The sequence below is a fragment of the Perca flavescens genome, chromosome 3, assembly GCF_004354835.1.
Source record: "Perca flavescens isolate YP-PL-M2 chromosome 3, PFLA_1.0, whole genome shotgun sequence".
NCBI classification, from domain to species: Eukaryota; Metazoa; Chordata; class Actinopteri; order Perciformes; family Percidae; genus Perca; species Perca flavescens.
In genome coordinates this window covers 10,838,376-10,851,180 of record NC_041333.1, presented here as the reverse complement: position 1 = coordinate 10,851,180, position 12,805 = coordinate 10,838,376, and the positions used below count along the sequence as shown (strand labels likewise).

Sequence of the window (12,805 nt, the reverse complement as noted above, 5' to 3'; positions counted from 1 at the left end):
CCCCAGGACCACGGTCCGGACCAAACGGCCGAAATTTGGTCCGACCAAAAGAGGTAGTCTCGGTCCGGATCAAACTGAAGCATGGTCCGGTTCGTTTATAGCGTGACTTTTGGACCAAATACAGCAAGCTCTGGCAGGCTATGACTGTGTTATAAGACCGGGAAAGCTCCTTTAAGGAACAGCTCAGTGCTTAGTGTGTACGTGAGAGAGTGGGGGACGGTGAATGCACTCAGAGCAGACAGCTGTTGGCTATCAGAGCAAAGAATAAATCAGCAGTTTACTTGTTAAGTGGTAGTAAATGTACAGTGTAGGATTATGTTTGTCTCTGAATAAATGATGCAGAAAGAAAGTTCCTGTGTCTTGCTTCTCAATATTGCAGCAAAACAAAAAGATACTCGAGAGGATGGGGAAGCTCGTCTACAAACCAATCAGTTATAAGTATCAGGAGATGCAGCTCACATATGCGATGACGGCCGGACTTAATTTCGTCACGTATAGATCTTGACTGCGCTTGCATAACTGCACTGTGAAACCAAAACTTACCGGATCAAATGCAAAAACATGAACCTTGGTCCGGACCTTGGTTCGGACTTTTAGGTGTAAAAGCCCCCTGAAAGATTCTTTGTCTTTCTTCCCATAATGACCTTTTTAAAGTAAGTATATGTCTTCAGGCCATTATTCTCAATCATCCAAATCCTTGGCCCACTGCCCAGAGTTTGGTGTTGAAGCTGTGGAAATGCTTAGAAACAGAAAAAGACATATTCAGCTTGACTTCTGCTGTAGATCACCCTAAAGTGAAATAATCTGCAGTCATAAAAAGAGGTATTAAGAGAAATTATAGATCAAACTTCAGCAGTTGCCAATTGGCACGCAGGCATACAGAGACATCCAATTTAAATGAAATACATGAATAAAAGCAGATACAAATTTTTTAAAATGTGTAAGAAGCCAAAACCAAAAGGCAAATCTAAAAGTTACAGTCTGTAATTTGGGGCCATTTAAGGACATGGTTGGATTGATGTAAAGGCTCAACGTGTATGATTTGAAAAGGTCTAACTCTGATGCCCTCAGTGGTAGAATACACCGATGGCTAAAAGCGATGCAGAAATGTTTTTGAATCTGACAGCAGTTGTTTGTGAGTTTTGTTTATTGTGGAAACTACTTGGTTTCTACATGCTCTCACATAAATGTAAAGCTGGGTGTAGGTGTGCTGTCAGTGTAGCAGATCTGTTGCTTGCAGCAGTTATATAAATATGTAATTGTGTGTAGCTCAGACTGCACTGTGTCATGCCTCCTGGAACGTATTCGACCTTTTCTAATGTACTTCTCTGATGCAAAGGAACCCACCTGATAATCCTAAACGCCCGCAGCGCCCTGCATTGTATCCACATAAGTTTGATACGTACATAGCAGGTGCTCTTCCTTATTTAATAATAAAAGAGGCACTTACATCAGATTTGGTGTAATGTAACAAATGGATTATAAAGTGAACAGATAACAAAACAAACTTTCTGTGGAAAGTCAGTTTGTATGTACGTGTATGCAGTGTTGTGCCTGAACGCGTCCATTGAACGATAGTTCATGAACTCGTTCATATTTTGGGCGAACGTGAACTGAACATATTGTGTTAATGCCTGATGAACGTTACTGTGAACTCGTTCATTCTGGTGTCTGTGAACGGCACGCTCTACTCAGTTTAACTTCGTTCAATAGGGTTCCAGATTTCTATAGAGCCTTCCAGGCGAAAACCTGGATAAAACACACCGTAAACAGGCCTTAATATGTAGCGGAAAAACACCCAATCTGGCAACACCAGCTACCAGTGTCGCACCGCCGCATGCGTCATCAAAACAAAAAGCAGCATGGAGGCGACGAAGCAGCAAGGAAGCATCGTATGATCATTTAAACAAGTTTTATGAAAAGGTCGGTTGAGGATGGGAAAAACTTTTCCTGCCGGCTTTCAAAAAGAAAATCCGCACCTCAGTCACATCCACAGCAAACCTGAAACAGCACATTGAACTGAAGCAACATATGGAAAAAAAGAACTATGAACTGGTTCATACTTTTTTTTTTTTTTAATAGTTTGACATTTTGGGACATATGATAATGTTTTAGGGAGTTAGATAAGAAAAGCGACAGCCCTCTCTTGTGTGTGGTAAATACTACAGCTAGCAGCAGCTGGTTATCTTAGCTTAGCATAAGACTACAAACAGGGATATTTTTATTGTAGAAAATCCCCCAAATATGCCTACCAGGACATTTAAAGATCATTTTAAAAAATAGCCAGGCACATATGCCCATAAACCCACATAATGTCATTTTCAAACTTTGTTCAAATGTGACAGTTGGCTTTTGCTTTCACATGGGACACAACCGCAGTCTCCTGGGTGAGAGTCCTGTGCTTGTTTGACCCATCCACCCCCCAACCTGCTTACGCAGATTAGGCGTTTTTATACTCTGTCACCTCACGTCCACGTTTGCTCTCACGATAATTACTACAGCCACGAGAGGTCACCACCTAACAAGAGCCATGATTATGGGTCGTAATGAGCTGCTTGCAGTCGACCTATATGGTCGTTTTCTGGGTGAAGACGGTCTGATGCCAACATGGAGTCAGACTTTTATCTGAAGCAGTTTGCTTAAGTTTCAGGTATGAATTCCAAATGTCCTGAGACCAACCTATAAGTTGGGAGAAAAAAAAAACTTTGCCTCAGACTGTTGGTTTTAATTTTGCTTGAATTCGCCAAGTTCTTCTCAGCGAGCAAATAAATTAATAACCTGACAAAGTAGAAAGTTCTCTTCAGCTGCTTGAGTGGTCCTTGATACCGACCTGAAGCAAATAAGCTTTCCAGACGCTTCTGTCTGCAGCATGTGTGTCAGGAGAGGTTTACTTGCATGTCGGCTGCTGTGAAAACACCAATTTACCTTCACACACCATCACCGTTCACCCTTTGTCTTCCTGAGATCCACTGTGCTTATCTAACCATTCATCCCTCACAATGTCATTTTAAATTAGAGCCTTTTCTTTGGGTAATTATTCTTTGCATCTCTCAAAGTACATGTTGTTTAATATCCCTGTTACAACACACAAAAACAATTAGGCCTACAACACACAAGTTGGGCTTTTATAAGATGAACTTTGGTGTGCTTATGATCTGCTTAATAAAATTCCTTGTTTTCCTGCTGCATGTTTTACCCAATAAGTATGTATTTGTGCTATGGCAGCTTTATTATGTAAAGTAAATGTTTTTATATTTTGTTTAACACACGCAAGAAAATGTAGACAGATTTAAGTCTGTTTGTGGTTTTGTTGCCCTGCCGAAACCCTTGCAGAGTTGGGATCATCGTTTTCGTAGATGTAGAGATGCTTGAGGAGTTTTCGTAAGTTCCATTTTCACTGTCATCCATGTTGTCTTTTTGCATGTCTGCTGTTATTTCATAATCATGTTTCAATCATAATGCTTTTCCTTTGAAAACATCAAACATATTCAAGGAATTCCTTCAAAAGAAATGCTGAGTTCAGAGTGGCTTAGGGCCTTTGGGCCAACAGGGGACACACGAACAATGGAAAATTCAACTCATGTCAATTTTATATATATCTCAGGACACTTTACAGATAGAGTAGGTCTAGACCACACTCTATAATTTACAGAGAGCAATAACAACAATTAAAATACTATTTATCATTATTATTATCAAGTCTTGTCTTTTCTTTTATCACTAATGTGCACACAATGTCCATAAGAGGGAAACTGCTAAAAAACATATTGAATGCAGCATTTTCTTGCAGTGATTTTTAATTTGGGGGAGATGGGGGATTTAATTCTGGACAGGTTTGGCCCTAAATATTATTTGGGAGACCCTGCAAATAACCCTAATGCCCTAATGTTGTTCAAAAGCCAGACTCTTCATGTTTTCAACCAGCCAAGCACTGGAATCAACACATAAAACAGTTTAGGGCTGAAGGCACTATATTCATGTTTGTGCAGATCAAGATCAGTGACCTTAAACTGCCACAAAGGCCCTTTTGTTTCTGCCCTGCATTGTGTTTGGGTTTTGCTACAGAATAATATCCTTTCTGTTGGAATGAGCGGGGAGCATTCTGGATAGCAGTGTCAATACACATTGAATAGCAAAATACAACTAACTTGACTCTCCACCCACCAAAAGCACATGTTGGTGCATACTTTTTAATTCGGTAAAGGGATTCTCAGTAATTATTCATTAAGCCAAATCTAACCAGTACATGTCACCACAGGTGGAATGCATGATTGCCTTTTCTTTCAGTGGATTCAAATAATGTAGCAATATGAGTGTGATGTGCACTTACAAAGCACAACACAGTTTTAGCATTCCTCATCCAGTGCCAGTACCTTGATTAAAAACTTGCACTGCTAGCACTGAATGATGCAAAACAAATACAACCTTGGTACTTTTCTACAGACTTGTTGACTCTAACACAGAACTCCAAGTCACAGCTGGATGACTACATTTCAAGTTTATACAAGGCCATCAGCATGCTGCCTGACATCCTGAGGACACAGTGTACACAGCTCCATGAACGATCTTCCAGCCATTATAAACCTTCACGAAGCACTAGAAGCATTGCTTTTGAATTCTAAAAGATAAACAGTCAGATAGTAGGGCTCAACAGTGTGGTTCTGGAAGTAAAAATCCCATAGATTTTCTGCATAAGGATTTTGATTATTAGCCATAATGTCTAAACCATCCACGATAACGAAAGTTTCTGCTTCTGTAAAAGCTATAAGTCCGGATGAAATCAACCTTTTTTTTTAAGAAAAACATGTTTTATCCGCAATCTGGAAACAATGCAAACAGTTTTGTGTTTGATGGTCCAATCATTTCAGCTGGACTTGTAGGCTGTTATATTGTTGGCTAGTTTCATTTATAATAAAACATCATAATGTATTAACTACATGGGTACACTGAGCTACACATATATACAAAATACATGGTTGGAGAATAACCATGATGTTTAACGTTTAATCTTTGCACTCTGTGTCTGATGTAAAGCAGTTACAGCACCGCCATCTCATGTCAGGTCCTTTCGCTTTCTATGGTTTAACGTCACGAGAGTTGACAGAAATTCATGCTGCCTTTTTTTTCCAGTAGAGATATATTATAGCTAAACAACTAAAATTGAAATGATTCATTTTTTTTTTATTTTACTAGCTTTTTAACCTTGCTATATAGTTTCAGGTCAGCTTTAGTTTTCTTGAAGGTTTTAGTTTTCTCATAATATATATCAATTTTAGTTTTAGTTTACTATAATAACCCTGCTCTGGGGTGAGCTTTTTATAGTATAAGAAAATGACCCAGATGTCATCATCAGAGTCATTTTGGATTGGGCTTGAGTTTTACAATTATAAGAAAGCCTACGTTACAAACTTGGGGTGTGATAGATGTGGGACATCAAAACGATGTCATTGAGTTGCATTATGGGAATTGTAGGATCCAGTGCTTTTGGACTTTGATCCATATTAGGGACATAAAGTCAGTGCCTCTGCTGCATTGATTTTGATCATTCGTTTTGTGAGTCCAAATAATGCTAAATTGCTGGAATGCCTTTTTAAAAAAGACAGTTTTACTCCAAGTATTAACAGTTGGCATCATTTGAGTCATGAGAGCTAAAGTTAATGCAATCATTTAAATTTGTTCAGTCAAACAAATACAGGCAAGTGATAAATGTTTTGTAGCTTCATTATTTGACGTCAGTTGCAACATCCAGATTCAAATCCAGATGATTTAATGCTTGATAACTGACACAAGCCTTGAACCAAACACCTCCACTGTTTTCTGTATGCAACCCCTCTCCCCACTGCAGAGCCACATTACCAAAACTCCAGCTGGCCTAAACCAGTCTGCCCCACCATCTGTATCTGCACCTTTCTGATTCATGGAAATGGGGCCCTCAGTGAGCAAGAGTTAGTGGCCAGTAATGCACATCAGGCATATTTAATAGTACATCTGGTCCTGTAATGAATGGACTGCTCCCACAATTTTCCTTTACTGTGAATATAAAATTAGAAATGTGTGACTATAAATCCCAATTTTTTAACAAGTTAATACAGATGTTTGCACACGAACAATATTATTTTAAGAACTCAAAGCAGTATAAAAACAAACCTGAATACAGATATTAGTTAATCCAACCCTTTTTGCGGCGCAGAAACATATGCATAAATATGTATTAAAATGATGGTTTGTATACTGTTAAAGATGCAGTAGGTAAGACTTATAAAACTAACTTTTTGTCATATTTGCTGAAACTGACCTTATGTTCCAGTAGAACTACATGAAGCAGGTAATAAAAAAAAAAATCCAGCTCCTCTGGCACCACCTACAGCCTGTAGTGCGATTTGCAAAAATCCACCGCTCCCTGTTCAGATGCACCAATCAGGGCCAGGGGGGGTATCTAACTGTGTGTCAATCACTTCTCATGCACACGCATTCATTCTCCCTTGTGGGGTTAGGGGCTTAGAAGACCGTTTGGGCTTTAGCAGAAAGGGGGGGAGGGACTGAGAAGTTGTAGATGTTCAAATTCTTTGGCTAAGTCCTGGATCTTCGCAATCCTCCCCACAGCACCTTTAATCAGTAGGAAAATACTACTGAAATGTGACATTGCCAAATAGTGTTTCTGATGTCTGTTAAGTAAACCGCTTAATGAACCTGTGTGTATAAAATACTCACTGTTCTGCTGTGCACTGTAAAGTACTGATGTGATGACGCTCCATTTCGGCTTTGGCCAACCTTCCTCCGACTGAGAAAACTCTTTGACCCTGCAGTATTGTCTTCTTTTTTTCCTCCTCCTGTCTTCTCCTTGCAGGACTCTGGGAGGCTTCCAGAAGAGCTGTTGAACCCAGCCGAATACATGAGCTACCAGCGCGTCTGCAACATGGAACACTTCCCCGAGTCTCAGCCCGCTCCGGCCTACCCTCCCGTTACTTTCCTGCCCCAGCACGCCTACACGCAGCAACCACCCAACGAGCCCACGTACTCCAACACCAGCTTCCCGGCCCCCGACCCTCGAGCCCCGTTCACGTTCCCCAAGGAGCAATCCGTGTGACACGCCCGCATTACTCTCAGCTCTGCAAGAGGCGACATGATAGTGCAGCAAACGCTTCATGGAAAACAAAGCTCTGCTGAACAGATGTTCATCCATTCCCACTCTGCTTCTGTTTGTTCTAAAAGCTTAAACCACATGTGGGCTTTCCCCCTGCCATGATGAAAATAATGTGTGGCCCTCAATCCCCTGTGTATTTGTGCACCGCTCGATCCACTGAGGCTGTATGTGGGACCCCTGCTCACCCTGTGATTTTAGCGTAGCCAACACTACCCTCCCCCAGCACCCTTCACCCCTCACCCGTGCCCACTGATCCTGTTTGTTTTTGATTGATTCCCTCACTTTTCAATACGTGGCTTTTTTTATTTACTTTTTTTTTGCCAATCGTCTAAACCGTGTACAGAGTATGTCATTGAAGAAGATGTTATTTTGTTGTTGTTCTTCTTTTATTTTTATCATTTTTTTTACATTTCCTACGGTGGTAGTGACCTTTTATAGCGACGTGCTTCTTATGTTCGTTTTCTGTTTGTCTGTCAATCAAATGCTTGCTTCTTTGAAAGTCATATACTGTTGTGTGCGTGTGATCGGCTGTGTTCTGTTGAAAAAAAAAAAAAAAAAAAAAAAGAATTTGCCATTTGTAAAGCTAATTATCAATCTATAATGACATGAACTACCCCTTTAATGACCGTTAGTGATAGGGTTGTTATGTGAAGATGTGAATTGGCAGTCTCTCAACTGAATCCTTCATTACTTTCCATAATAGCTTTGCTGTTATGGAGTTTGACTGGATATTTCGGACTATTAGAAGCAAATGTTATCATTAGCTACCAAGAAAAACAAAGGGCTTGAGATCCAACAGTATTTACTTTCTGATATTCCTCCATGTACAATTATCTATCCATCCAGGTTGTTATTATTATTATTATTATTATTATTATTATTATTATTATTATTATTATTATTATTATTATTATTATTAACAGTAGCTGCCAAAGACATATAGTTTCATTCCGTTTGTGTCCATTTGCTACTACCTTGTTTAATGGGAAGTAAACATAGTTGATTGGCAATGTGCAACACTTTCCCAGTTTACATCATGGCTTGCCATATGGCTATTTTCCATAACTGTATGTGAAAACCTAAGTTCCTCATGGAGGTTGGTTTGAGGTCCATTGCATTGTGGGTCCCGTGTGTTTTTGTGGAGTTCTAAAACCAATAGGAGTCGTTCTTTATGCAGGTGCACTAGGTGAAGACAATCACATATACTTGGGTTGTCCTGGGGGGGAAAAACTGTTCAAATAGTTCTACTCATACCTAAAAGGGAAATCTTTTTCATAGGACAGCCCACACGTTTAACATATTTAAATATCTATTTTTTTTTATATGAGTTGTACTAATATAGCCTAAATAGTTTCAAATCAGTCTAAGGAACACTGAAGAGAAAAAAGCTTGCTACTGTATTTTTTTATAGAATGCTTAGTAATATATGCGATAGCACTCCGCTTATTTCCAGAGTCCATTTTACACTGACTGTTCATTTCAAACCATACATAAGCTAATGTGCTTGACGAGCCAATTTTCAGGATACTGCCTCCTACACACAAGCCCTCTAGACACAGCAAACATGCGTCAATTGAAAGTTCACATTTTTTGACATGTCAGATTAATGTATGTTTGGAGAAAAAAAAAAATAAATAAAGATAAGAAAATACTTGTGTTAGTGCTCAATGTGAAAATACAAATCCTTGAGGTGTTGAAGGTAATTTAGTGTTTACTCTTAATGATGGTTAATGCGATAGAGTAAAATGTGTGAGACTTTCTCCCGTGCTCACCTTGTTGTCTCGCATTGGCTCGATACGTGTGCTAGCGTTTAGTTTAAGCAGTGGTCCGGTGTTCAAACCGCTGACGGAGTTACTGTAACTGCTGTGTGAAAAAACACTGAAACACTACTTTGTCTTTTTGTGACACATTTACTATTCATGAGATCCTTCCTTTTTCATTATTATTATTATTATTATTATTATTATTATTATAATTATAATTATTATTATTATTATTATTATTATTATTATTATTATTATTATTGTTCTTATCATTCTTATTATGTGTAAGTGCTGCTACTTGCTGCAAAGCATGCTGAAAATGGCATTTACATGTATTCATTTTTCACTGTCAAATACTTATGTTTTCAGACACATTTCATTATTTTGAATGTCCTGAAGATTATCGCCATGTTTGTTGTCACCCTTGTTGTTTTGTGTTTTGTAAGACTGTCACATTTATTTTTTTTATTTTTTTAAACCTATACATATAAATAGAGCACATTTCTTTTGACATGTATTGTACATTTGTGAAAGGATAATACCTGAATAATTATTAGGGGGTTATGAGCTCTTTTTGTTGCTGAAATAATGAAAAGACGTGAAACAATGTAACCTGTTTTTTTTTTATTATTACATTTTGATTTCTGTTTGATGTAAATATTAACAATGTATCCAATGTGTGAAAAAAAGAACAAAAAGTCATGCAGTTTAACATTAAACTTCACAAACTACCCATGTTATAGTGCTTGTAATTCTATTGTCAACACATGTATGCATGTCTCAAGCTGCATTAAAGCTGCAGGACGTAGAATGTGAAGTAGAGTGAGACCTCTTCTTCTCCCCTCTATGTCCAGCGCCTCTCATCAGCAGTAGTGAAGGAAGTATTCAGATCCTTTACTTAAGTAAAAGTACTAATACCACACTGTAAAAATACTCTTTTACAAGTAAAAAGACCTGCATTGAAAATGTTACTTAAGTAAAAGTATGTAAGTATCACTCTTGTTTAAAGTACTTGAATGCAATACTTGAGTAATATGGAGGATATATTTATTCATAATTCAAATTGAAAGTCCAAAGAGAAAATGAAGCGAGATCAAATTAAAAATATTATTTTAATCAAGCCATAACTGAATTTAAAAAAGAAAAAGGAAACTGAAAAAGCAAAGTTGAAATGCAAAAAGTCAAATTTAAAATGCAAAGCTTAAATATAAATGCTTAAACTGAATTTGGCAATTGCCCTTTGACATTTTAAGATTCATCTTTTCAAATGTTAGGCTAAACACAAACGATATTTCATGCAACAACAGTGAAGTTTTCATGTAGTTACTCTAACTGGACCTGCGTACTTTTCCGTTCATTTGATTTCCGATTTTGAAACGATATCCAAATTTGAAAAATGGGTCATTTTAAACCATTGATGACAATGTGTTCAAACGGAAAATTAGCCATATTTCAGGAAATAAACTTGTCCATGATTCCATTGAGTGACTTCCAGCTGACAGTGAGGTCTGTGAAAATTGTAAAAAAGCAATCGATTCTAGAATCTAGATCGGGAGTTTGCAGCAGCCAACAACTGGAAACTTTTTACAATTTTCGTCTGCTGTTTCACCACTAAATTCACTTCTGAGACTTTTTTATGCGAGAAATCAAGTGTGTAGAGTTTGAATATGGGCAGTTTTACAAAAATGTATGGCCAATTGCACATTTGCTCCGATGTTGTTGGACTTGAGAAGCTCCAGGCTGGTTGCGGCCTGGATCGCCGGGATCGCCAGCTCGCCGGCCGGCGTTGCTCACAGACCCCGCTGTTAGCTGGAAGAAGAATCATGGACAAGTTTATTTCCTGAAATATGGCTCGTTTTCCGTTTGAAGTGTTTACAACTTAGTGTTAACTTATAATTGTTGCAAACTGGTACTACCAACAAAATATTAGTGCATTCCTGGAACTGGACCTCATTAGACCACATCCGTATGCATTGCTTTCTGCCAGGACCTTTACGGGTTTTATAGCTGTTTAGAGTATTTTCTTGAATTAAGTGTATTGGTTGTATTATCATATACAGTAATTATTATAATTATTAAATAACTATAATGCTGTGCTGTTTGGTGCTGAGCAGTTAGTGCATAACAAAATTTAAATTACGTTATAACATATTGTGGGATTGCACATATTGAAATCATGTCAACATATTTAGTTGGCTAGCTTAGAATTAGCTGCTAGCTGCATTCCCATTAATAAGAGTTAGCTATGTCAACAAACTACTTTCTGTTAGCTTGCTAATTAATCACACTATGACCAGTCATACTCTAACAGTGTGATCAGCTGCAGCCAGTTGTTGGCCAAAGCCAGAGGTGATCTGATTGGCTGTCAGAGAATGTGTAGCCTGCAGCAAGCCCCCAGGAACAGAGCCAGGCAAAGTCAGACCTGCATGCCGAAGATATTTTATGCCCAGAAACACCGTAAACATCCTACTACAAAAGTTAATGAATATTTCCTGAGCAACACACACGTTCAAAGAAAAACTCTCTCTCTCTCTCTCTCTCTCTCTCTCTCTCTCTCTCTCTTTCTTTCTCTTCATATCTCAATTTAATTCAGTTCTTTATTGGCATACAAGTTTCAATAACAGTGTTGCCAAAGCATCAACATACAATTTGCCCAAATAATTGGACAGAACACAATAAACAGTTATATGAACATTAACACAACACTAATTTAAATCAATTTACATATGTACAGATATTTTATGGATGTTTTTGTGTGTGTGTGTGTGTGTGTACACACATTCGTGTGTATGTTCAGAGTGTGTGTGTTAGTGTGGGTGGGTCACACACTCTCTCTCTCTGTTAAAATTCTTTTTAGATTTAGCCATTTTCACACAAAAATTGCAGAATGTTGCACCTTCAAACATTTTGGCCTTTTTATACCACTGAAAGCTGATTTCCAAAAAGATGTTTTCAAAAGACTCTACTGCTCCTTGCCTTTGGTACCCTGATGGTTATTAGTGTCTGTCACTGGCTGACTCCCTGCACACATGAATGGTACTAGAATAATATATACGGATCGTTGTGGCTTTTAGACCTCATGGTTCAAACTGTGGTAATAATAGTAATAATTTCTTGATAGTTTTACAGCCATTTCTGCGTGTGTCAGGCAAAACGGGTTTTTGGGTCCCAGGTCTTTCTGTGGCCACGGTACCACAATCCCAGCCCACTGTTTTTTAGGGGCATTGGGTAATCTCTATTATAATTATTTTGAATTTGAGCCTTCTTTCCTTTTTGAGCCATACAAATCAAGTCAATGCTATTACATTAAAATTAGCATTAATCAGTGGCTGCCTGGAAGGAGTAAATTGGGGAGAAAAAATGATGCTTTGGATTATCAACAGTAATGTGATATTTTTGAATTGAAGAACATGCAAATTAGCTTAAACATGCAAAAAGCATTTTTATATTATAGCCAATAAGACAATCAAGAGACAATTGACACATAAAAATATTTAACTCACAATCTAATAATACTTTGAGGAATAATGTTTTTGTTATTGTATGCCATAAGTGTTAGGGTACAATGGCGGACTCAAATGCACGACTCGGAACTTGGAGTAAAGGTAGGAACGGTTATTGCTCAATGAACAAATGCAGACAAAAGTACAAAATCTACAGGCAGAAGATGTGGTCAGGAGTACAAACAAAAGGTTTGGTGACACTGGAAGCATACACTAGGAAATAATGCTAGAAAGAGAGACACGAGTTCCTACAACAATCTGGCAGGGAACAAGTAAAACAAGGGGGGAATATATACACGGGGGATGGGAAGACAACTACACACAGGTGAATAACATTAAGGCGGGGACAGGTAATCACAAAAGGCGGGAAATAAAAAAAAAAACAGGAAGACAAT

General features: G+C 38.2%; 1 protein-coding gene across 1 annotated transcript in view; it reads left to right on the top strand.

Moving 5' to 3' along the window:
* LOC114552239 (uncharacterized) overlaps positions 1–7,087 on the top strand; it is a 47,504-nt gene extending 40,417 nt beyond the window's left edge. Inside the window, exon 4 of the mRNA XM_028572898.1 lies at positions 6,848–7,087. Within this exon, the coding sequence (XP_028428699.1) occupies positions 6,848–7,087 (240 nt within the window). The remainder of the gene's footprint in view (positions 1–6,847) is intronic.
* The last annotated feature ends 5,718 nt before the right edge of the window (positions 7,088–12,805 follow it).